Source organism: Lynx rufus, unplaced genomic scaffold (genome assembly GCF_022079265.1).
Source record: "Lynx rufus isolate CCGP_SWC_20201006 ecotype Redwood Valley unplaced genomic scaffold, mLynRuf1.p SCAF_4, whole genome shotgun sequence".
NCBI classification, from domain to species: domain Eukaryota; kingdom Metazoa; phylum Chordata; class Mammalia; order Carnivora; family Felidae; genus Lynx; species Lynx rufus.
Genome location: NW_025814856.1, coordinates 35,782,656 through 35,809,134, shown reverse-complemented (window position 1 = coordinate 35,809,134; position 26,479 = coordinate 35,782,656). Strand labels below are relative to the sequence as shown.

General features: G+C 40.3%; 1 protein-coding gene across 1 annotated transcript in view; it reads left to right on the top strand.

Annotated features, from left to right (window-relative positions):
• Positions 1–22,750, top strand: part of FRMD4B (FERM domain containing 4B) — a 123,934-nt gene extending 101,184 nt beyond the window's left edge. Inside the window, exons 14-22 of the mRNA XM_047096411.1 lie at positions 83–216; positions 314–433; positions 1,580–1,808; positions 4,412–4,468; positions 6,972–7,116; positions 10,067–10,186; positions 11,364–12,175; positions 15,291–15,423; positions 19,842–22,750. Coding sequence (XP_046952367.1) covers positions 83–216; positions 314–433; positions 1,580–1,808; positions 4,412–4,468; positions 6,972–7,116; positions 10,067–10,186; positions 11,364–12,175; positions 15,291–15,423; positions 19,842–19,962 — 1,871 coding nt within the window. The 3' untranslated portion in view covers positions 19,963–22,750. The remainder of the gene's footprint in view (positions 1–82; positions 217–313; positions 434–1,579; positions 1,809–4,411; positions 4,469–6,971; positions 7,117–10,066; positions 10,187–11,363; positions 12,176–15,290; positions 15,424–19,841) is intronic.
• The last annotated feature ends 3,729 nt before the right edge of the window (positions 22,751–26,479 follow it).

The following is a 26,479-nucleotide window of genomic DNA, read 5'->3' as shown; positions in this document are numbered from 1 at the left end:
ACTTAGAAATCCTTTGTCCTTTAAAAAGGAAGGAAACATGCCTCAGATAAACCTTCCCTGCCCTCCCTCCCAATCCCTCCAGGTTCTCAAGACTCAGAAGTTAGTGAGGAGCAGAAGAGGGAGAAAATCCTCGAGCTCAGGAAGAAGGAGAAGCTCTTGCAAGAAAAACTCCTGAAGAAAGTCGAGGAGCTTAAGAAGATCTGTTTGCGGGAGGCTGTGAGTGTCTTCTCTGGTCTGGGGGACGCTTCACTTTGTGTTTGACAACCCCGGCCTGTGTCAGTTATCCCCCTCTCGATTCGGTCCTGTTTTACAGGAGCTCACGGGCAAAATGCCAAAGGAATATCCGCTGAACGTCGGTGAGAAACCGCCTCAGGTCAGAAGGCGTGTGGGTGCCGCGTTCAAACTGGATGACAACCTGCTGCCCAGCGAGGAGGTATGAGCATCAGCGCGAGCATTTCTACTCGCCACAGGACAGAAGAGCTGTCAGCTGAATGTGGTTGACTTGTCCCTTTGGTGCTTGAGTCACCGCTGTACATTTTTATCTCGCGCTTGCCACTTGAACGTGACACGGTAGACCACGTGATTCTTTCTTTCGTGCACCGTCTCCGTACGTTTGAGTTGTTTCTCGCTTTTTTACTCCTCCGCACACAGGGAGCTTGAAACACACCCCAACTGTGGGTAAACTGAGGAACGTTATTATGAGAATTAAGAACTCTAGCGTTAGACTCTTCTGAGCAAACAGAGAAACCTTTGACAAATAAGTTTGCCCATTCTGAAGTCTCATTTCCCAGACCTCAGTTTCTTCATCCATAAAGTGGGAGTAATCTTTGTTCTTCCCACTGAGGGATGCAAGGAGTTTCAATGAGATAATACATGTGCAGCATTCGGGTATAATAAAGTTCCAGTATACAGTGTTTTCTCTCATCTGAGTCATCAGACAGTAGGACCCTACTCCTGCTTCTTGCCCAAATTTAGCCATCTTGGCTTTAGAAATGATAGCAGTTTCCATCATGAATGGAGTGAGCTTTGCAACTTATAGAGTATACCCAGTCCTGAGCTAAGTAATGCACATATATTATTCTCATGTAACCTTTGCCGTACTTTTATAAGGTAAATGTTACCTGCATTTGAAATGGAGATGCACAGAAAAAATAAAAAGGAAAGAAAGAAAGAAATGGAGATACAAAATGAGAAAAACCTGTAACATTAAAAAATTTCAGCAGTGTTTCCAGGGTCATGCAACCAGGAACCATTAGAAAGAGAAATCAAACTCAAATGTATCTGTCTCTAAAGCTATGTGTGTTAACATAACTAACTGTCTACGTCTGTGAATCTTGGATTAAGAATCTCTCCTTGAAAAATATCATCATCACCCAACCAACTAACTGATTGCAGGGGCATTCCCTTCTTTAAAAGAAAAAAAGTCGGATTAGTGATAAGTTGAGGTAAATAGATGAGGAAGGTTTGTCTTCCAGGAAAGTGTTTGAAGTTACATATGCAGTAAACTTAGGAAGGTTTTATTCTCAAAGAGCACCTGATTTGAAAATGTACAAGAAACTGTATCATTGTATAAATGCAGGACCCTGCTCTACAAGAACTGGAGAGCAATTTCCTAATACAGCAAAAGCTGGTTGAAGCTGCAAAGAAACTTGCCAACGAGCCAGACCTTTGTAAAACCGTGAAGAAAAAACGAAAGCAGGATTACACGGATGCTGTGAAAAAGCTTCAGGACATTGAAAACGCAATAAATGAATACCGGATCAGATGTGGAAAGAAACCCAGCCAGAAAGCAACAGTGATTTTACCAGGTTCGTAAGAAGTGAGGTTCCTTGAGTCACGTAGTCGATATATCCTTGATGGTATCTAGCATTTCCAAATTAGTTCATTTGGTAAGAGATAAAAGAAAGAACACGATTAAAGGTAAGTTTCTTAGGGTAAAAATGGTTTGGGAATTCAGTGTTACAAGTATGTGAACTTGGTTTGCGGTGACCTTCTCACTGTTGTAACACTACACTATTGCGTTGCTTAAATTTTCAGGATGAAACAGCATTCATGGCCATATTCGTTCATGATATGACAGATTCACCTTTAACTGGCCTGATGTCATTGCAAGAAATGCACTCAACATCACGGAGTAGTAAGAGAGCTGGGCCTACCCAGTAGTTTCTGAAAGGTTTTTAATGCAGGGACCATACATTTTCTTAATGCCTATGTAACATTTGTGAATAGAGTTTTTACAGTTCCTGCCATGTGTGGAGGCTATTTAAAGATAGGGACAAATGTGATATACCATGGAGTGCAGAAAGCGGGGTATAAAATTGTAACCACAATATGATCCTGACATTATATAAATATGCACTTACAATAACTGGTTGGGAAATATTTCAAAATACTAGTAGCTGTGGAATTTCAAATAACTTAATTTTTTTAAGTAAATTTCTTTATCTTCAAAATTCTCAACATTATATGCCTAAGACTTTCATATTCAGGGAAAAAGTACACTGAAAATCTCATTTAGGTAGATTCCAAGTCCAGTTGGCCTTACTTTATCAGCATGGTTTTCAGCCTTGATCACTGGTTGAAATATGCTTATATTTCTTTGATCCCAAGACTATTTTTTCCACATTTCAACATCTGTGAAATTTGAATAATTTTTATCCTGATGGTGTATTACCATTGTAATTGGCAATACTTTTTCTTTTTTAATGGAGACATCAATAGTTATATATCTTAGATTTGATGAAATATAGTAACTAGGCTTATAGAATATATTTGGGTTTAGGGCCCTATGATTTATGAAGCAGAGATATGGCTTTTGTGAATGCACAGACATCAACGCACAAATGTTAGTCAGCTACAGCTGGAGAATTTAGGATGGCTTTAACTCTGAATGAGAAGTCCAGTTGGCCTTGGAGGTGGTTACATTCTGGACCTACAGAGATAGGTGATTAGCAGTGTGCTTAACTTTCATAACCATTTGTTGTGGCCCATTCATCTCCAAACTGTGCAAGATTCAAGTGATCTCCTTTATAATGAGTGACATTTGGACAGCAGATTATTGGGTAGTTTTTCTTTTTTTTAATGTGCCTGACAGCTGACTGTATTGGCACCTTGCCTTCAAGCTCTACTACTGTGTGTCCAATTAAGAGATAGTCCGCCTGGCTCTGATGGAGATTAACATCATTTGAGATCAGATGGGAGAGATTTCCTTCATAATGGCAAAAAAGTGAATACGAAGGTGCTGTATTTGCCTGTAATCACGCCAGTACTCATGCCAATACATGCCTGTGTATGGAATGTTTTGCCAAGGCAGATCAACACATCTGAGAAGATTTTTATTTCTAACCACATTTTTTAACATTTGATGGGCAGCAGTAACACTCAGGAGCATAATGGGCATTTCCCGCCACCAGAATGCTGTGTCTAGGTAATAAAAGCAAGAAGTGTAGCTAACATTTATTGAGCATTTGCCCTGTGCAAGGAGCCAGGCTAAGGGCTGTACATCCGTTACTTCACTTACTGCTCACCTCGGCACTGCGGACCACATACTAGTCATATTCCTGTTCCAGTTGACCCAAATGACGCTCAGAGAGATTAAGTCATTTGCCCAAGGTCTCACAGCCAGTTAAGTGACAAAACCAAGAATTAAACCCAGGTCTGTCTAATCCGTTGGTTCTCAACCAGGAGCAATTTTGCACCCCAGGGAACCCTTGGCAATGTCTGCAGGCATTTTTTGGTTGACACAACTGAGTGTGGAGGTGCTGCTGAGAGAGAGTGGTGGAGGCTGAAGATCCTTCATTGCGAAGGACAGCTCCCGTCAGCGAAGAATTGTCTAGTCCAAAATGTCCGTAGTGCCACATAGACACCCGGGTCTCACCGAGAAGGTCATGCTCCACAAAGTGTTCACCTATTAAGAACAGTCCCTTTTCTTCAGGGAGGATTCAAAAATTAATTTACACTAACGGATTTTCACATGAAGGTTCAAGTGTGTGTTACATAACATTTAGTATTTATGACACGAATGGCATGATTTTTGTTTCCAGTTCGTTGGTTACAAGCCCTCAATGTATAGGGTACAGTTTTCGTCTCATGTAGAAGCTAGATTGGAAACTTGCTGCATACGAAAACTCCCTTGAAGTCGGTGCCATTTTAAGAAATAGTCCATATCTGTCCATATTTGTATGGACTATTTGTATATGACACATAGTCATATTTGTATGACATCTAAGATGTTTATATTTTTGGCAGGAAATTATTCCATTTTTATGATTGTTAATTATCCTCAATGCGCTGTAATTAGTTACGCTTACTAAATAAAAATAAGATGCATTCCGTTGAGAATTGCTTTATTAAACTCACTGTAGGTATATAAAGGCCCAGTTATTCTAAAGGCACTTATTTTTATTCACAGAAGACATAATCCCATCAGAGAGCAGCTCCTTGTCTGACACTACCACCTATGATGATTGTAAGTATGTTATTTTGATTTAATATGTTATATATTTTGAACTACTAAGACAGTTGCTTTAATTTGGTAAAGCCTACATGTTATTCTTTTGGGAAAAGTAGAATCAACTAACTTACGCAGAATGGTTAGGGAACAGAGACGATGATTAACTTCTATCCAGGTTAATTCAGCATTAAATAAAATACAGTACCATACAAATTGCATGACTATTACTCGCGTGATAGTCAGTTTCTCAGTAAGCGTTTGTGAGGCTCTGTAGGATTTTTTTAATAGGATTTTTATTTTATTTTAATTTTTTTAATGTTTATTTATTTTTGAGAGTGACAGAGAGACAGTACGAGCAAGGGGAGGGTCAGAGAGAGGGAGACACAGAGTCCGAAGCAGGCTCCAGGCTCTGAGCTGTCAGCACAGAGCCCGATTCGGGGCTCGAACCCACGAACCATGAGATCATGACCTGAGCCGAAGTCAGACGCTTAACCAACTGAGCCACCCATTTTATTTTACTTTTATTTTATTTTTATTTTACTTTACTTTTTATTTTATTTTACTTTTAACTAAGCGCCATGCCCAATGTGGGGCTTGAACTTACGATCCTGAGGTTGAGAGTTGCATGCGCTACCTACTGGGCCAGCCAGCCTCCGCTCTATAGGATTTTTTTTTTTTAATTTTTTTTTTTAACGTTTATTTATTTTTGAGACAGAGAAACAGAGCATGAACGGGGGAGGGTCAGAGAGAGGGAGACACAGAATCTGAACCAGGCTCCAGGCTCTGAGCCGTGAGCACAGAGCCCGACGCGGGGCTCGAACTCACGGACCGCAAGATCATGACCTGAGCCGAAGTCAGCCGCTTAACCGACTGAGCCACCCAGGCGCCCCTCTATAGGATTTTTTTAAACATTTATTTTATCTTGAAGTGATTACAGGTTCACAGGGATTTGCGTAAATAATACAGTCTTTCACTCACCTTTTCCCAATGGTGACATCTTATATATTTGGAGTCTAATCTCAAACCAAGAAATATAGTGTAAACTTCGATTATCACTGTATTCTGGATAGCTAGGAGTTTATTTTATTTTCCTTAGGAAGACATACACATTTTGGAAATTGGGTTACATGTCATTGTGTTGGTTTCATAGAGGAAGGCCATTAGTGTTGTGATGGCCTGTGTTCCACACATTTCCTGATGGAATGGATTTCGTATCAAGTGATAGAGTATTTCTTTGTAATCCTTTGTGCTTAAGCAGAGGAGTGGCTACCTGAATGACATGATTTAAAGAATTTTGGGAAACTGCTACCCATACTGTTTTATCTCCCCCAGCCCCGCCCCACCCCAAGTGTTACGGTGCATGAAACTCCAACATTCCCAAATTCTTTCCTTGAGCTGAAATTGGGTCATGCTTGCCATTCCTCTTTGAAAATGCACATGTCAGTGGGGGGGCATAACAAGGCTCTCATGACTCAGCATCGATCAGTTATATTACTTTCAATGACAGGATGAGCCTCTCTGGTCAGCCAAAGAGGCCGAAGAACTTGAAAGGTGAACAAAGTGATCCACTCCAGCTTCATAGGATAGCTTCCCTTTGCCCTTTTACACACGAGGGTTTTTCGTTGTTTGTGGTGGAAGGAGTGTCTTTTTTTTTTTTTTTTTTAATGATTATTTATTTTTGATAGAGACAGAGCACAAGTGGGGGAGGGGCCGAGAGACGGAGACACAGAATCCGAAGCAGTCTCCAGGGTCTGAGCTGTCAGCACAGAGCCCGGTGCAGGGCTCGAACTCAGGAACTGTGAGATTGTGACCTGAGCCAAAGTTGAACGCTTAAATGACTGAGCCCCAGGAGCTCTTTAATATAACTCTCAAAAAGCTCTAGTATCACCCATTCCACCTGAGTAGTTTCTTTGCTCAGAGTGGCACCTACTGAATTGGCAAAAGTTGGATCAGGCCCCACACGAGTACAGTTGACCCTTGAACAATGTGGGGGTTGGGGTGGCCACATCCTCCATAGTTGAAAATCTAAGTATAACTTTTGACTCCCCCCCAAACTTAACTACTAACAGCCTACTGTTGGTAGAAGCCTTACCATTAACTTAAACAGTCAATTAACACATATCTGTTACATGTATTAAATACTGTATTCTTACAGTTACATAAGCTAGAGAAAGGAAAATGTTATGAAGAGAATCCTAAGGAAGAGAAAGTACATTTGCAGTGCTGTACTATATTTAAGAAAAAAAATTCGTGCTTATGTGGACTCATGCAGTTCAGACCTGTGTTGTTCAAGGGTCAGCAGTATTCAGTAATTTCTTTTTTCTAGTGTATAAAGTACAAAAATAAATTTCCTGAAAGTAATATACTTCCAAAACCATCTGTGGAAAAACTGTATGTTCACCAGGTCTTCTGATTTGTTTTTTGGTTTTTTGTTTTTGTTTTTGTTTTTTGAGTGCTGGCAAGCTTTCATTATCTATTTACCTACTTATTTATCCATTCGTTAATTTACTTACTATAGCTGATGCCTTCACTCTTGCTGGGCAGCGACCAAGTTCAGTACCTCATTCTCCAAGAATTCTTCCCCCCAAGTCTCTCGGTATCGAGCGAATCCATTTCAGAAAGTCGTCTGTCAATGAACAGTTTGTGGATACCAGGCAGTCCAGGTGAGAAGTCACATCATCAGTATCCTCACAGCCATGAGATCTTACCTTCAAAATGGTTCAGCCTTTTTGACATTACCCTATTTGTCCTTTCAAAAGGGATTCTCTTTTAAAACCAAAGCCTAGAAACTAACCCCATCATTTGTTGTTGACAGCAAGTGCAAGTGTTTCTAAGAGATCTTTTCAAAGCATTTGGCAGTTTCCTATATTTTAAAGTCTGTTTGATTTATGTTAGGTTCTAGGGGACCTTATTTATAGTGTGGGTTTGGATATAATGTCCAAAGTTTAGTTTCATAACCCATGGTGTCAGGAAACCGTCATTAAATATCACTCCATCAGTGCAAGTGACAGAAATGACTTCTAATCTTTCAAATAGAAATGAGACTTCAACTCATTTTAATCTGTAAAATAGATGATATGACTTTTTTCTCAAATGTCTCAGGTAAATATTATCAGGCAGTAACACCAGCTTGTAAAAAGATGACGACAGGCCAGTGATTCTCAGAATTTGACTGCGTGGATCAATACTATTAAAAAAAGAAAAAATAAATAGGGCCCAAGATAGGATTACCAAATGTTTACTCTGGCTACTCAGAATGTTCAAATAACAATACTATGATTTCACGGGGGAACAAATGACATTAAATAAAAAATACAGTCATTGTCATAAAACTAAGATGATGAAGTTAACATTTTGGACACTTACGGTACGTCAGACACTGTTCAAAGTGTTTTAATATCGTTACCTTTTACGGAGAAGCACACCAGGGACCAGAAAGCTTGAATGACCTGTTGGGTTCATCAACTAGTAAATGTTGGAGTCAAGATTTGAACCTCAGCAGCGTCACTCCAAAGCCTGTGATGTGATTTTTAGCTAGCACATGACACTGCATCTCAGCAAAGGTAGAAGTTTGTCTTAAAATATAGGAAGATTGTTTAGATTAAATAATTCTTCCCTATGAAAATAAAGCTAGCGCTTTGTTGTATTTCTCAAAGACCAGTGACAGCTTTTATCACCTCTCAGCCCCAGTTGTTAGCATTTAGAACTGTTGCCTTAAATAATAGAAATCCAAGTGTTTAGAGCTGTGCTGGCCAGTTGAATTAAAAGTAAATAAAATTAAAAATTCACTTCCTCAGTCATGCTAGCCATATGTCAAGTGCTAATAGGCACATGTGGGCTAATGGTAGAATATTGGACAGCACAGATACAACACATTTCCGTCATTGGATAGCACTGGACAAGTGTATTTATTATATTAGGGAAAACAAAGCTATTGCAGCAAAAGGGAAAAAATTATAACCAGAAATCTTATCTTAAAAATTATTATACCTACTTCCTTAATAGCTTAAGATAGGTTTGCTCTTTGATCCAGCAATTTGACTTAGAGGAATTTTTCCTGTTGAATTAGTTAACTACAGGATGCTCATCACAGCACTGTTTACATTAGTGACAAACTGAAAATAACCCAAATGTTTAACTAGTAGATTGTTTAAATAGGTTACAAGTCCTTACAGTGGAAGGCTAAACTGTCATTAAAATAACATTGTAGATGAATATTAACCAACAAAGAACATTAGATAGAGGTGTTTTGGGTTTTTTTTTTTTTAATGTTTATTTTTGAGAAAGAGACAGAGCGCCAGCAGGGAGGTGCAGAGAGAGGCGGGGGGGAGACACAGAATCCAAAGCAGGCTCCAGGCTCTGAGCTGTCAGCACAGAGCCTGATGCGGGGCTCAAACTCGCAAACTGCAAGATCATGACCTGAGCTGAAGTCGGACGCTTAACCAACTGAGCCACTCAGGTGCCCCATAGATAGAGTTCTTTTTAAATGTGGGTTTTGAAAGAGAATATACAGTAAGATCTTATTTTTTTATTGTTAAAAACTGTAAATGCTTGTAAGTAAATATGCTTAGTAAAAATATCTGAAAATATTCAGTGTTGACTGGCTATATCTGAGGTTCAAGATTATAGACATTTAAATTTTTCTTGTTTTTAATCTGTATTTTCAAATTTTTCTGCAATGAACTTGTGCTTTAGTACTAGTAAAAATGTATTCAAAGTCATGTTTAATTAAAAAACTGACTTCAAATTGTGCTCTCACCATGCTGGGAAGTGGACAAAGTGATTTAAGTATGTTGCCTTTTCATCCACGGGCTTGAAAACAACAACCCACTGGCCAAATTCATCCTGCCACCTGGTTTGTATGGCCTGTGAACTAAGAATGATTTTTGTACTTTTAAATAGTTGGAGGGGAAATCAAATGTGAAAATTATATGAAATTTGGCTTTTAGTATCCACAGCCAGGCTTTACCAGTACACAGCCACTCCCATTCACTTACATCTTGTCTACACTGCTTTTGTACTTCAGGGACAGAGTAAAGCAGTCAAGACAGGGCCATCTGGCTGGCAAAGCCAAAAAAATTGACCATTACACTCTTTACAGAAAAAAGCTTTGCTGCCCCTGCTCTAGTTGGTTGGTTTTTCTGTTTGTTTGTTTGTTTGTTTGTTTGTTTGTTTGTTTGTTTTGAGAGAGAGAGGAGAGAGCATGAGCCGGGGAGGGGCAGAGGGAGAGAGAGGGAATCTTAAGCAGGCTCTGTGCTCAGCACAGAGCCGGACGCAGGACTTGATCCCATGACTATGAGCCGAAATCAAGAGTCTGATCCTTAACTGACTGAGCCACCCAGGCATCCCTCTAGTTGCTTCCAGTCTCTTTTATTCAGTATACTCTTTTAAAAAGTTTTTTAAATTATTTTCCTTCCTATTTATGACTCAGAGAGATCACTCATGTTTCCCCTCAAACTCACCTAGGACATAACAGGCTACTAAGACACCCTTCCCAGTTTCCTCCTATGCTCCCTTTCTTCAGCTTCCAGAAAGTTTCAAAGCACCTTAGGATGTTTGCCAGAGATGTGGGGAGGCTCATCATTTCCGCAATTCTTCTCTTTACCATCACAGGGAAATGCTGTCAACACACAGCAGCCCTTACAGAACCCTGGAGAGGCGGCCCCAGGGAGGACGCAGCATGCCCACCACACCGGTTCTCACCCGCAACGCCTACAGCAGCAGCCACTTGGAGTAAGAGCGCTTCCTTCCAGTTACTTGGACTCTGCTGATTTTTGCTTCAAAATTTTGCTTTACTTTCTTGTGTTTTTTAATCATTTTAAGGGACTTGAGGCAGCAGGACTATTTTACAGGTCTACATTTTCAATGTACTTTTTCTTTTAAGTTTATTTATATATTTTGAGATGGAGAAAGAGAGAGAGAACAAGCGGACGAGGGGCAGAGAGAGAGGGGGACAGAGGATCCAAGGCAGGCTCTGTGCTGACAGCAGAGAGCCCGACACTGGACTCGAACTCATGAACCTTGAGATCGTGACCTTAGCCAAAGTTGGATGCTTAACTCGCTGAGCCACCAGTCCCTACTGCGTGTACTTTCAAGTACAAAGGAAATGTACTTGAAAATGTCCTTTGTTCGAATAGATATTATATTTTTGTAGGTATTATATTTTAATTGTAAATATCAGATACCATTTAACCCCCTCATTTTCCAGAGGCGGAAGCAAGGTTGAGAGAGGTTAAATGTCTTACCCAAGCTGGCACAGCTGGGAAATGGCAGAGCCATGACTCAGCCCAGATATGTCTGGCATCAGAGCCAGACTCTCCCCCATGCTGTGCTGCCTTCACCTCAGACTGTCTCCTGCTATCCCGTTGGAGGAGAGGAACCTCCCAAGACCCACTGGGTTTTTGGTTTTTTTTTTCGGCTTTGATACAAGTTGCACATCATCAATTTATCTTCCCTACCCTCGAGTAAAGCTGTGGATTGCACAATTTATAGAACCTGGTTCTTTTCGCATTTGGACCATGACAGTGAACTTGCATGGGAACCAATGGATTATGTGAACAGATGGATTCTCTTGTGCAGTCTGCTTTGGAAACCTTAAAAGTTTTCGTTTGTTTGTTTTGAGAAGTGGGGCAGAGGGAGAGGGAGAAGGAGAGAGAGAATCTTAAGCAGGTTCCACCCCCATGGCAGACCCTGACACAGGGCTCGGTCTCACAACTGTGAGATCATGACCTGAGCTGAAATCAAGAGTTGGACACTCAGCTGACTGAGTCACCCAGGCGCCCATGGAAACCTTAAAAGTTTTATAGTAATTCAAGGGGTGATTAAATCCTTCAACCATGTCTTTGTGTTTTTAACTTCCATCCTCCTTTCCTTGATTCTCTGTTACAAGTTTGCCTTTCTCCTCTTGCAGACCCGAATCTTCTTCCCAACACTGCCGCCAGCGGAGTGGAAGCCTTGAGTCTCAGTCCCACCTGCTGTCTGAGATGGACAACGATAAGCCATTTTTCTCCCTCTCCAAATCCCAAAGAAGCAGTAGTACAGAAATCCTGGATGACGGGTCTTCCTACACCAGCCAATCAAGCACAGAGTATTACTGCGTGACGCCTGTTGCTGGCCCCTATTACACTACTCAGACTCTGGACACTCGTGCCAGGGGCCGGAGAAGGTCTAAGAAACAGAATGTTTCGACTTCAAATTCAGGAAGCATGCCCAACCTAGCACAAAAGGATAGTTTGAGGAATGGCGTCTACACAAAGAGTCAGGAACAACCTTCTTCTAGTTACTATATTGCCGGGTACACACCATATGCAGAGTGTGACCTTTATTACAGTGGCGGCTATGTCTATGAGAATGACACTGAGGGACAGTACAGTGTCAATCCTTCCTACCGGTCCTCGGTCCACTATGGATACGAGCGCCAAAGGGACTATAGCAGGTCCTTTCATGAAGACGAGGTCGACCGGGTACCCCATAACCCATATGCAACTCTCCGGCTGCCCAGGAAGGCTGCAGCTAAGTCAGAGCACATCACCAAAAACATCCACAAGGCCTTAGTTGCCGAGCACCTGCGTGGCTGGTACCAGCGGGCCTCTGGACAGAAGGATCAGGGGCACAGCCCCCAGACTAGCTTTGACTCCGACAGGGGATCGCAGAGATGCCTGGGGTTTGCTGGGCTGCAAGTACCCTGCTCTCCCAGCAGTCGGACATCTTCCTACTCTTCAGGTAAGAATATGGCGGAGGCGCTTGATACCCAGATTGAATTTACCTCATGCCCGCCATCCACCCGCCCCCTAAACCACTCCCCTCAGGGATCATGGGACCAGTACCCAAGGTCATGAGCTAGGTAGCCATTCTGTGGCACCACAGTAAGAATTGCCAACTTAAAAACAGTTAGTCTTTCTAGCTTTCCAAAGAACACAGCCCACAGGAGTCTGATGGAGCAAGTTGTAGATTCAAATGCAGCAGATATTCATTGAGCACTTTATGCCTCTCGGTGTTGGAGGCTTTCAAATATTGTATGTTTTCTAGGTCTTACCTTGATAGCCACATCTCATAAAAGTGTTCTGGTCACAGATGTTTGATATATTCAAAAGCAGAGTAAACCCTTCGGGTAAGCAGAAAACATTAGGATTATACACGCTTCCCTGTTCACCAGCAGGAACTTGATCATCTAAAGGCAGTTTGGTTTGAATGTTCAGGTAGCTACGTGAGGCTCCTAATAATTATGAGGGGAGCCAGCATTTAATAAACACTGTTCCTGGCACTGTTCTAAGTACTTTGCATGCCTTGACTCAATTCAGTAATCCTTTAGACTTTACTTTATGGCTGCTTTAAGGGATTCTCCAAGATAATTTTGATTAGAGATATTCCCTTCAGGCATCGACTTTGGCCCCTCCATCCACTAAAACCCGTGAAGAACTTTCTGCTTACCCCCATGCCCCCCAGCTGTGCGAACTGCCCTCAGTAGAGAAGTGGGGAGAAAGAGGAGTATCTGCCAGTGGTTTCGTTTATTCAGCAAACAAGCAGGCATATCGCAGATGCTGAGGAGACAACATTGACACGGTTTCCAGCCTTGAGCACCCAGTCTAGTTAGCAGCCAGAGGAACGTATACAAAGAAAACGCTTTTAAAGCTCTACAGCCCTGGACTGTGTGAAAACCTGAGGTCATGCATTCTTGCCCCTGCTTTCAAGCATGACCCCTTAGTAAGACAGCACAGGGATTCCCAACTCATTGAGTAATAAATCTGTGAAAACTGTGTCTTTAAAAGTTTCATAAGCTTGTTGACCAGAGGCATTTCCATGGAGATTTCTATTTGGGTTTAATGTCTCTTCTGTTTGCGTCGGACTTTGGACTTCCGTTAGGGCTTTCCCACTTATTACCATATCTAACATACAAAAAGCGTCCTGTCATGTATTCCTTGTTATTTATGGCTCACATCTATACAGTGCCTTTCTTCACCCTACAGTTCAGGGCGTTGCATGAGGTTCTTTCAGAAACCAAACCCGGGGATAGTGTTAGAAAGAAAGAACCAAACAAGGAGGGCTGAGATGCATATAGAAGCCCATTGGGGCACAGAGCTGGGGTAATGCCTATTTAGATAGGCCAGAGAGAAGCAGGTGCACCTCCCAAACCACAGCGTTACTAGTGCTTGGCTCAGTGTCTCAGGCAAAGGTAAGAACGGAGTTAATGTTTCCTGATTCAGACCCAGTAGGAGGTTACCTGGTAGCAGCAGGATTTGGCCCCACAGACCAAAAAGCATTACACTGTAGTAAGGAATCAGAGGGATAAAATTAGACCTCCTAGAATTCCCTTTTGGAGTTTTCTTCATTCCTGTCTACATTTAATAGCTACAAAAATGTATTACAACAGACACGCACACACGCATCATGGAGAGTTTCCTATTATTTGCCAAATTAGGGGTTTGGTAATTCCATCCAGCCAGCTGAAGACTCTGTTGATGACTCAGTTTTAGTAGAAATGACAGCCATCGTCTTTTGGCAGCTTAACCCTGGGCCACACAGCATGCTCAGTGTTTTATGTGCACTATCCCATTTAATGTATGCAACACTTCTGTACAGTGAGTGCTGTTGTTGTTTATTATGAATATCCTAATCTTGCCATGGAGGCAGTTCTAGCTTAGCGAGTTCAAATGACCCTGCCTGAGCCCCAAAGCTGGTAAGTGCTGGAATGGGAATCCTGCCACGGCTCTGATACCTTCACCACCAAGCCCGCCAGCCCCTGACTCAGAGTTTTGAAACATTCGTGGAAGCCCAAAGTGAGAGAATTACATCTTTGAGTCAAAATCTCATGACATCCAGGGCCACAGATGAGTTTTGAAATGTGTCTGTCCTACACTGGTCACAAGGGTTTTGTGGGTGTGAGAAAGAAGAGGTGGAGGGTGGCTGCCAGGAACCGAAATGGAGGGGAGCCGGAAGGATCCATGAGCAGTATGGGTCTTGGACCACCAGCCTGCCATTGTGGGCACCTTGTGCGTCCTCAGCATGCGGCAGGACTGGTTTTAGAGGGGGAACAACAAACACCAGTGCAACACATTCACTAGGCTTTGTTCCTGCATTGTGCCCTTGTCTTGCTCCAGTTCAGTCCCTCAGTAGAGCTAATTCTCTTCTTCCTGAAATGCCTCCTGTTCTAATTACCCTCCCCACCCCTTCACACACACACACACACACACACACACACACATTTTTTTTTTTTAGGCAAAAAGTATGCATTGATTCTACTAGTGGCTGATGTTGCCTTGGGCTGAGGAACAGTCTTATCCCAACAGGTCAATTTATGGAGTGCTTTTCCACCAAAGGCCTCCAAGAGACTCAAACTCGTTGCCTTATCTTTGCAAATAAAGCCTTCTATATATCTAGCCACCATAGCCCAAATGGAAAGACTCTCTTCATATATGAGAATTTTTTTTCTACCTGCCTTTTAGGTTATTTTTTATAGCATGCCTTTCAATTAACTTTATTCTCGTTCGTAATGATATCAATAGTTACCATTTTGGGGTGCTTACTCTGTACCAGGCAAAGTGTTAAATATTCTCATATATGACCTTATTTAATCATGATACCATCCCTATACAGGATGTATTTGTATTATCATCCCACTTTACAGGTGAAGAAACTAAGGCTTAATGAGAATAAACTATTTGTCCAAGGTCACATGGCCAGTAAGTGACTATACTTGAATAGAAAAGAACTCTGTTGATTATAACCATTGTCTCTTAATCTCTGCACACAGATAATTATAATGTACGTCTAAATGGCCTAAATAATCTTCACTTTGAATATTCTCACTAATTTTGTCTCTTTTCATTTTTATTTCCAGTATCTTCTACAAATGCTTCTGGGAACTGGAGGACCCAGATAGCTGTAGGGCTATCTGAATACGAGACCCCGGCACATTCTTCCTACACCAGCTGCTATGGCAACATCTATAATCCTTTGCCCTCTCCAGGCAGGTGAGAAAGCAATGCTTCAAAATTCTACTAGCCTATCCCTGGTCAAAAGAATTCAGGAATTCTATGTTATTTTATGAATGCTCAAGGATCATAAGACCATAGCCTATAGGCCCAAACCAGCTGCCACCTGTTTTTGTAAATTAAGTTTTATTAGAAAATGGCCATGTTCATTCATGTACATATTGTCTATGTCTGTTGTTTTTTTTTTAATGATTATTTTTGGAAGAGAAAGAGACAGCATGAGCAGGGGAGGGGCAAAGAGAGAGGGAGACACAGAATCTGAAACAGGCTCCAAGCTCTGAGCCATCAGCACAGAGCCCAGTGTAGGGCTCAAACTCACAAACTGTGAGATCATGACATGAGCCAAAGTCAAATGCAGAACCAACTGAGCCACCCAAGAGCCCCATATCTCTGGTTGTTTTTGTGTATCAGGCTTTTAAAGAAAAGGTTTGTTCACTCCTAATCTAGATCATTCAAATTTGACTCTATTCCTAGACATGTGTACACTAAAATCTGTGTCTGAAGGTTTTTTTTTAAATCGAAGTGCTTAAAACCATAGTATAGATAATATCCATTTAAGACTCTTCTGAAACCTTGTAGGAAAGATATCTCTACCCCAGAAAAGGTTGCTCACACCAAAATTCCTCATAGACAGTTGGTAGGCTTGATTTCAAACATTTGCTGCCTTTTTGTGTCTGACCCTGTGTTCATTAAGAAGCTACAGACACAGCCAGCTGTTCTATTTATAATCATGGTTCTTTGTAAACATTTGGAGGAAATGTACAAGAACAATTTGTTAAAATGCAGTTTTAAAAAAGATTGCAAACTCTGCATTACACGTTTTTCACTTCTTTGTATATGCAGGATGAGTTAAGTTTGAAGAGGTCATGTCTCCCTGTCACTTTTCACAGAATATAATTCAAACCCATGGTGCCAAGAAATGAGCATTTTCTGTTTGTTTTTATTTAAATTTGCTTGAGGCCAAATTGCTTCAGGCATAGGGAGACTTACACAGATAATAACTTATAAAAGTGTCTATCCTGTTGATTTTAAGAGTTTAGTTTCTTGCTTTCCTTTTTTTTAATTTCAATTTTTATTTAAATTCTAGTTAGTTAATATATATGGTAAAGTTGGTTTCAGGTGTCCAATTTAGTGATTCATCACTTCCCTACAACACCCAGTGCTCATCACAACAAACACCTTCTTTAATATCCATCACCTATCTAGCCCATCCCCCACCCACCTTTCCTCCAGTAACCCTCAGTTTGTTCTCTATAGTTAAGAGTCTCTTATGGTTTGCTTCCCTCTCTCTCTTTTTTTTCCCCTTCCGCCTATGTTGATCTGTTTTGTTTCTTAAATTCCACAAATGAGTGAAATCATAATTTAATAAATTATTCAATGTTATAAGCGAATTAGAGCTATTCAACCCCCAAAGCCTTTTTTTCTTCTCCATGCTCAATGAGAGTTTTTCTTGGCTGGAACTGTTAGGCCAATTGTCTCAACTCAACAAAGGGTGTGCTCAAAATAGAATGTTAGTGAAAATATACCTCAGAGGACTTCATATATCTTGGGGTTTTGTAAATAATGCTTGCAAATGAGTTAGGAGCAAGAACTAAAATGGCTTTGGCCCAAAATTGGAGCTGAAGGTTTTCGATTCAGTTCTCATCGTTTTGTACAGTTCATTTGCAAATTGTTTTCCTATTTGTATACTTTTACTTTCCTTTTTTGTTGACTGAGTTAGACACAACAGAAAACAGCATGTAAGACGGTTCTAAAATCCTTGACACCACTTTCACTGGACTCAGGAAGGTACTAAACATTTTTAGAGAAAATGTGTTTTTGCCAAATGTGCCTTTCTATTTCAGCCAGCCCAAGATGGCTTGACACGGCAGTCTGACGTCAGAGGGGCGGCGACGTACAGGAAATGAGAAACTATTTAAAGATCCCTATTGTGTGCGTGCACATGCACATTATATGAGCTCGCTGTGGAAACTTAGGAAAATGATAAAGGGATAAATAAGTAGGAAATAATTTACTTATAATTCCACCATCTAGAGGTAGTCTCTGTTAGCATCTTGACACATTCCCCCATTTTTCTGTATCCGTTTTTAACGTGGGTGTAATGATAAACTTATGTACGATTGTACATCTTTCATTGTCTATGAATCCCAGTTTTTTTACTTAATATCACAGCATACACATGTGCTCATATTTTTTAAAACTCTTTAAGCCTTGTGTCATGGGAGCAACATGATATTCCCCTCATAAATATGCCATACTTTATTTCCTGTATTGAATTTTTAGATTTTTTTTTCATTATGATTCATTGTAATGCTGCTGTTAACATCTTTCTACAAAATATTTGTCTCAATCCCAGATTATTGCCATAGGATACATCCCAATAAGTAGAATTAATGGGTTAACTTGAAAAATGTATTTTTTGAAGCCCTTGCTTTCCAGAAAGATTTGCCAGTTTACCCTCCCAGCAACAGAGGTACGGGTGTGCTTATTTCCATCTGTTTGCCTATTGAGGATTTTTTTTAATGTTTTTATTTCTTACTTTTGAGAGAGAGGGAGAGAGAGTGAGCGCATGCTCTGCGCAAGCGGGGGAGGGTCAGAGAATGAGGGAGACAGAGGATCCGAAGCAGGCTCCATGCTGACAGGAGAGCTCGATGCATGGCTTCAACTCATGAACCGTGAGATCATGACCTGAGCCAAAGTCAGATGCTTAACCCACTGAGCCACCCAGGTGCCCTAAGGATTTTTTTATTACACCCCAGAATGATCAATTTAACTAGACCTGTTACCAAGGCAAGTATAATAACAGCCATCCACCAAGTTTTAGGAATTTGCTGTAAAATTGTGTTTTTGATGGAAACATAATTTTTTAAAATAAGAGGGAAATTTGGTTTCAAGATAAAGATAAAAATAAAAAACTTTAGATCTGCCCTTAAGTTAAAGATTTGAGTATTTTTTTTAAATAAATGAAGTATGTATTATTTAGAGATCCTTTCTCCCAGAGTGTCTGGCTCTTGATATTACAGAAAGCTATAAATTTTTACCAATAAGAGTTTGTTTCCAGGTCTGATTTGGTATAATTGTCAGTGGCATAAACTTTCCAGCATCACAAATGTTGAAGTCTCTTATCCTACCTAGTATATAATACAGTCCAATTCTTGTCTCTGTGCTACAAACTGTGTTTTCAAATAACTGTTTTTCTTTCACTTCCGGTTTTCCATTGCCCATTCTCTTCCTTATCTAACTCTACCTAAACTAGGCAAAACCGAGGGCTTCTGTCCCGGAGAATGGTTGTGTCTCCAGAAATGAGATCAGTTTTAAATTCTCTTTTGCTAAGTGTAGCCAGCAGTAGTAAGTACAGCCCCTCAGATCTGTGTGTTGCTTCTTGCTTAGCAGGTGTTTTGCTCACTGACCGGTGTGTGAAGCTGTGGAAATCTGACTTTGTGTTTGTATTAGATGAAAACACTAAATACCTGTTTTCACGGAGCATTTCTTTCCAAAGCTCTTCTTCCAATGACTTTTTAATCCTTTTTACTAAAGAAATTTAAAATAAAAAGAAACCTACTAACTATCTAACCTATTCTAAACTACTACTGTAGGACTGAAGTTTTGCCGATTGGAATGGTTTGTATAATAGGATGCCTTCATTTGGATCTACCCTCCAAACATGCCTGTGATTTTTATATGTGATGCTGTTTCCAATTTACTCTTGACCAATACACCCTACAGGTGTAAAATGTGTCCCTAGGTGCCCTGCCTCTAAATATATTCCTTTGTCCCTGAGGAAAGGATCTAGTATAGTCTCTTAATTTGAAGAATACTTAAAATGTGGCTGTCAGGAATACTTTTTAAAAAGTTAAAAATATGACTCTCCCACAAAGAGAAAATGGGCGTGTGTCAAAGATTTACTTAACCCATTAATGAGAGAACTAACAGAACGGTAAAGTTGCTTCTGAGACAATTCAAAAGACTGAATTCAATACACTGAAAGATAAAATGCTGGAATAAGATTACGAAATTAGATTAAAAAAAAAACAGTTAATGGCTCACAGGGCGATAAAATTTTAACCATAATCTTTTTATACTAGACAGAAGTTATTTGTATTTCTCCCAGACAAAAACCCTAAAAATTAACATGTAACTTACCACAATCTGGGTCCTTATCAATGGTAAATGAAAGTGAGACAAAGGAATATCTCCCTTGAGAATTAAGTACACCTTGCATGGGCCTTTTCAACAATGCTCCAGTAGGACAATGAGACAGCACACAGTCATGCTTTGCCTATTTCCAAGTGTTGGATATGTTCTTGATGGTGCTTTCTACTAATTCTTTGAGTAATCTTTGTACTCTGGGAATCAAAATGACCGCAAGTAACAACTTTTCTGGTTTCCTTTAATAGACAGTACACAGAGATCAGTCAACTGGACAGTCCAGATGGAAACCGGTTGGAAGAAAGCCTGAAGAGTAGAGAGCAGAGGCTCTTTTGGCACGAAGATTCAAAGCCTGGAACATTAGTCTGAACTGCACTTGGACCTCTTGACCAAGCACCGCGTTCTCACACTAGTGTGCCTTGCAAAATGTGTTCGTCTTCCCAGAAAGCTATTTGGCTTTAGAAAGCTAAAGGCATCAAAGGTTGAAGAGAGGACTCTTGCTGCCCTGGAAGTGAATCACACTCTAAGGCCACGGAAAAGCCCCTGAACCACATGCCTTTCCAGCTCTGGGCACTAACCTAACAGCAAGGTGGAACCATTGCCAAGGACAGACTCAGCCTTTATCAGTAGCAAGCACTTGTTAAGGGAATAAAAGTTGTTGAAGGCAAACCATAAAACTGTGAAAAGTGTGTTCAGGGTCTCCAATAGGAAGGAAGGTTGGGAAATTTCAGAGCACAGTTCAGCATGATGAGAAGAAGAACAGCGAGGAGCTCCTCAGTCATTGCTCACCTTCAGAAAGTTTGGAGTTGTGAGCCGGCAAAGAATGACATGCTATTTCTACATGGACGTCAACAATTGAGACAGTATTGGAAAATTACTTGAAGAGAAGCTGGATTTTCATGAAGTTCTGAATGAGTGTAAATGTTTTTAGGATATTATAAAGAGTGATGGTTTTCATAAGCACCATAAAATGGGTTCCGGAAAGACTTACTGCCGGAGCATCCTGTAATATAACTTTATGGTAGCAGATTGGGGAAAACACAGCAGCCCACTGAATAATTGACAAACTCTGCTTGGAGAATTTTCTAAGGTCCAATATTATTGGGCTCCTTTTTTCTTTCTACACCAGTGGCCTGATGGGTTATTATTCGGGCTGGTAACTCTCCAATTTGGTTGTCATTTGAAATGGCAGACCTGACATGGAGAGTTTTTATAATCAAGAGTTTGAAAAACTATTTTAAGGTAATACAACACAAAGAACCCAAAACAAAACAAAAGCCACATCATTTTAGATGAATTGCGTGCCTTAAAATGGTGAACATTAGGAAAGTAAGCATATTGTCCAGATCCCACAGAGGGTTCTAAGTCACCAAGTGACAAAAACAAGATTAGTCATTAAAAAGGAAAAAACAAAAGCAAAACAAAACAAAAAACAACAAAAAACAAAAAAACAAAAAACTCCAAGCTGCAGATTTAATTATGAGGCTAAAACTACCTCATACTTCACTTGGAAGAACTAATTAGCTATGGTTTATGGTAGGGTTTTAAAAAAAAAAAAAATCCATATTCTAGATTGATCTTTTTTGTCATCTTCACTCTGCTTCAATATTCCATAAAAGGTGCTCCCTACCCCCCTTTTATACAGGTTTCATGTTCCTATTGTGAAGAGAGAAGTTTCTGAACAACTTTTTTGGAACATTTTCTATCTATATTCCAAAGCATGTAATATATACATAAAGATGATTTGTTAAACTGGTCCTTAGTCATTTGTATCATTAAAAATGAAGTTTGGGGAACGAATTTGGAGCAAAACAGAAGACATGCAGAAAAATAGTAACTTATTCCTTTTTGCATATTTGTATAGCCTTTAGAAACAGAAATACTTTTGCATATTCTTTTACTGTTCTGACTTTTTAAGACCTATTATTTTTTTACATAGGTCAATAAACTGAAGGTGTGCTACTGAAAATGTTTACGTATTCTTCCATTATATTCAGGGTTCATCCAAAGCAGTTTGAAGTGTTCTACTTCATGTAATCCTCTTGGACAAGATTGCAGATTTTTAGTTGTAGTATTACCATATTTTACTGACGCCAAGGTGCCCATCTTTTCACATTTACATCCTTGAAATCAGGATGCATCTTTTGACTGATGGCATGCTCTAAAGGAATTGGCAGTGTTTTTTTCTTTCTTAGCGCTACATAAAATGATGCTGTGTCTCACAATAAAGTTGTCTTAGAACTGATGAAATACGGTAGTTTATTGCCTCGCTGAGGATGACAGATGTGAATTTTTAGGCTTCCTGATCTTGCGAATGTTGTTTGTTTGTAACAAGCCCTTCATCCTAGTTTTGCAGAGTCGCAAACTGGTCTTTTAAATTCAGGAAAATGTTTCATCTGGCATGTATTTGTCCTGCACAATGGGGAGAAGGGAATGGGAAATGAAACGTAGGAAGACCTTAATACTTCCGTGCAAGTATCTTAAATGGAAATAGCCTTCTTCTGTTCAAGAAATGGAATGCTCAGAACTGCAAGTGGGCCTGGAAAGAACGCGTGGAACTTGGCCCCCAAATATTTAAAGAAGGTAAAGAAATAGAAGCACCGGGGGCTTGCTGTATGATTTTTTTTTTTTACCCACTATCTTTTTAGGAAAACCTCTCTCAACTGCATTTTCGGTATATTTATTAATAACCAAAACATGACAGAGGCAAATTGTTCAACATCACACATCGATCTGCTTCATATTACGGTGTATCATATAGTCATGATAAAAATTTGAAGTTCAAACACAAAGCAAATATATAACATGAGAACATAATCGCCCCTGGGAGCCTACCATTTCAGATGTAAGAACTGATTTTTTTTTCAGACTGGTTAATTTATATTAGTTCAGGTTTTCTTCTATGTATATAGTAATTTTTTTTAATACAGCATCATATTACAAGTACAGTTTACAACTTGTTTCTTCACTGAACATACCTTGGGCTTCTCTGTATCAGTATATATTTTGATCTACCTCATAAAAATGTATATTTTACAAGGTGGATTTTTTAAATTGCCTCACCTTCTTTGCTGTTTATATTTTTTTTCTATATTTCAGAAAATTCTTCAAAATCTTTCTTGTACTCATAAAAGCTTAATGTTATAAGCAATAAAGATTCCAGAATTGTCTCAAACTATTAAGTTTGGCCTGTTCTTAGGAACAAAGGTTCAGACTAAAGAGTTCCTTCAAATGTTAGTCCTTAAGAGCATTCAGAAGTGGAATAATGACTATTGTCAGGACTGTAGAAAAATTTGGATTATTTTCTAGAGTAGTTATTTTCAAAGGACCAGTTGTGAAAGTCAAGTTTTTAAAATTTTGAACTATTGTGGGCCTATAGTCTTGTGAAGAAAAATAAAAATGAATTACTAAGGAAAAAAGTCAATTGAAAAAATGAATTCCTAGAGATGTGGAAAAAAATAGACACAAAAATACACGTTCCTCCTGCTCATTATTACATTCATCAGATAAAACGATTCTGTCAAGTTGCAGGGCACCTGGGTGGCTCAGTTAAGCATCTGACTCTTGATTTCAGCTCAGGTCATGATATCATGGTTGGTTAAGATCTGAGCTGTTCGCTCAGAGCCTGCTTGGGATTCTCTCCCTCTCCTCCCCTGCTCACTCTCTCTCTCTCTCTCTCAATTAAATAAACAAACATTAAAAAAAAAAAAAAACTACTCTGTCAAGTCGCGATCACAGTTTCTAAACGCAGACTCGTAACTTTCTGTACTTACCTTGATCTACATTCCAGGAACAGAGCTTCTTAACTACCCTTTTAAAAAATTACCTTAGAGAGAGACAGTGAGAGTGGAAGGGGGCGCGGGGAGAGAGAAAATCCCAAGCAAACTCCATGCTCAGCGTGGAGCTGGATGCAGGACTCAAGCCTACAACCCTGGAATCATGACCTGAGCCGAAATCAAGGGCTGGATGCTCAACCGACCGAGCCACCCAGGCGCCCCACTACCTACTTTTTTAATTGAAGTATAGTTAATCTACAGTTTTTGTTAGTTTCAGGTGTACAATATGTTAACTCAGCAATTATATATGGTGACTCGGCATTCACCATGGTAGATGTATCTAGACTACCCTTTGAGCACCATTAACCTGGAGTTCTGTCACGGGAGGTGCCCCGTCCATTCACAGTCATAAGGAAAGTCATTCGTTGCCCCCTGTTACCTCACAGGGCATGGGGATGCAGTTCATTTTCAGTGAGAAAAAAGTTTTAACATATACACAGAGCCCAGAAAAGGATACAGAACTCGACTCCTCTTTCGGCTCAAAGTGTGTCAAGCCCCTTGTCTCCTGTGTTTCTCATGTTTCCTATTCTAGTCCAGTCCCCTCCTCTGGATCCTTATGGGACTTTTCTGCCTCCTCTCCACCCCCATTTTTGCGCCAACCCTGGAACAGCAGAAAGAAAAGCATGTCCTGCTGCAAAAAGGAGTTGACATTCATAGAATTCTAGTTCAATGTGTGCCAGGCCGGTGTGCTAAAATGCTTCGCATGTGTACCTACTGCTTTACTCCCCACAACAGCCCAGTGACTTGCTATTATCTCCATGGCACTGAATTTGAAAATTGGGAAGGTCAAGTAATTTGTCAAAAGTCATGCAGCTCTTAAGAGAAAAGCAGGAGATAGATTTTGGCTTGGCAGACACTAAATCCTAACTACTGCAGCCTTGTTCCATGAACAATTTCTATACAGTCAGGGGAGCAAACAAGATTTTTTAAAAATATGTTAATGAAAATGGAGTGAACACATGCTAAGCTCAGCTGTTACTGGTTGTTTTGTTTTGTTTTGTTTTGTTGTTTTTTTCCATTACCAGTGGCAAAAAGGCAGAGGCAAGTCTCGGTCTGAACACAGATGAAGATAACCCTTCTCTGGGTTACTACCCAGGCTTGCAGCCTGCTGGACTGCATTATTTATTGCTGTGTGAGCTCATCAGTGGACCAAGTACATTTGTTAAATTCTTTTCAAGTCAATAAAATGTCTCACACCAGTGAATATACTTGTTACAATCACAGGTAACCATAATGAACTAAATATTGATCAGTAGCACTGAAAATATCTATTGATCTTTCCCCATTTCTGATGGTTCAGGACAGTATGATAATAAGAAGTTTATATGCTCTTCTAACATAACCCCAAGGACTCCTCTCTGAATAGACCTCTATCAGCTGTATGTGCTTGTGAGTTTTCACTCTTGATTCTCCTTGGAAAGAGCGAATCAGGGATTAGTCTCCTCTTAGAATCTGAGCCCAGTCCCAAAAAATCCTTCTAATACTTCCAACCTCTTCTACTTTTCATGATTCATGAATCTATCTCCCTGCAAAAGAAAATAGGAAATATGCAACAAGATTTATTTTGGCAATACTTAGCTGATTCTTTTAACATTTATCTATCTTCTATCTATCTATCTATATGTCTATCTCTTTGAGAGAGAGAAAGCACAAGCAGGGAAGGGGCAGAGGGAGAAAGAGAGAGAGGGAGAGGGAGACGGAGAGAATCTTAAGCAGGCTCCGAGCCCAGCACAGAGCCCAACATGGGGCTCCATACCATGACCATGAGATCATGACTTGAACCAAAATCAGGGGTTGGACAGTTAACCAACTGAGCCACCCAGGCACTCCAATACTTAGCTGATTCTTAACGTTAGCACACACACAAACACATTTTCTCCCTTTTGTTTTGCTTTTGAATAGTAGCCGTCTTGACGATAAGGGTGTATTGGGACCAGGGAAATGGGGGTGGAAGCTGACCTAACTGCTGAGTTTTAGATAATGATCTCTCCTTAAATGCTTGTTACACTTATGAAGTCCCAAAGGTTTAAAAGTTCTGTGATTTTCAACTGGGGCTGTACCACCTACTTCGGGGCATTTGGAAATGTGTTGCTACACTTTGGATCCCCCAATGATTTGGAAATACTACTGGCATTTAGGGACTATGGACATTAAACAGCTATAAGATACGGGATGGTCCCACACAACAAACAGTGGTTCTATCCAAACCGCCCAAAGTGACCCCATTGAGAAACCCTGGGCATCTCACCTGGGAAAAGGTGTTAAATCCACTTTATGGGTGTTGCCTTCCAGTGTTCCAGCAGAGATGTCTCATTTTGAAGAGTCCAAAGGGAAAAATATAGGAGATGATTGTTTCTTGACGGTGGGGGAGAGATGGTATGTGATTTGAAAAAGCGTACATGCAGCAAATATTAGAACATCAACTATATGTCAGTCATTGTCCTAGGCGGTGAGGATAGAATGTTTTCCTGAAGCCAACAGTCCAATCAAGGAGGGAGAAACAGATGTGACCAATGTGAGTAACTTGTCTTATGAAAGCCAAGTGTGGTGAGAAAAGAAAGGATGTAGAAAATACCAAAGGTTGCTGGGACATAGTGTGGCGTTTGGGGCAGTGATGCTTCAGCCCAGACATGGGGGTTGGTAAGAGAAGGTCCAGTTAAACACGAAGGGAAAGAAGCTCTTCCAGGCTTAAAAGAATATCATCATGGCATTTGCCAAAGTCCTAAAGCTAAAACCAGCTTAGTTAGTTTCAGAAACTTAAAGAATAGGAGGATGTATTCCAGGATTGAAGAAACAGGAAAGTAGAAAGAACGCTGCCATTTTTGAGCTCTTGCTATAGTCCCAACAACCGGGCTAAGTGCTGTCATTTGATTTAATCCTTCCTACAACTCTGTGACAAAGGTGGTCTTATCCCAGAAAAGAATGTAAAGAAAGCGGCTCAGAAAGGTTACCTCTGACCTCAGTTACATGGCCACGCAGTAAGTTGTAAAACCAAAATTCAAACCTGTTTGTCTGAGTCCAGACCTCATGTTCTTTATTAACCATGACAT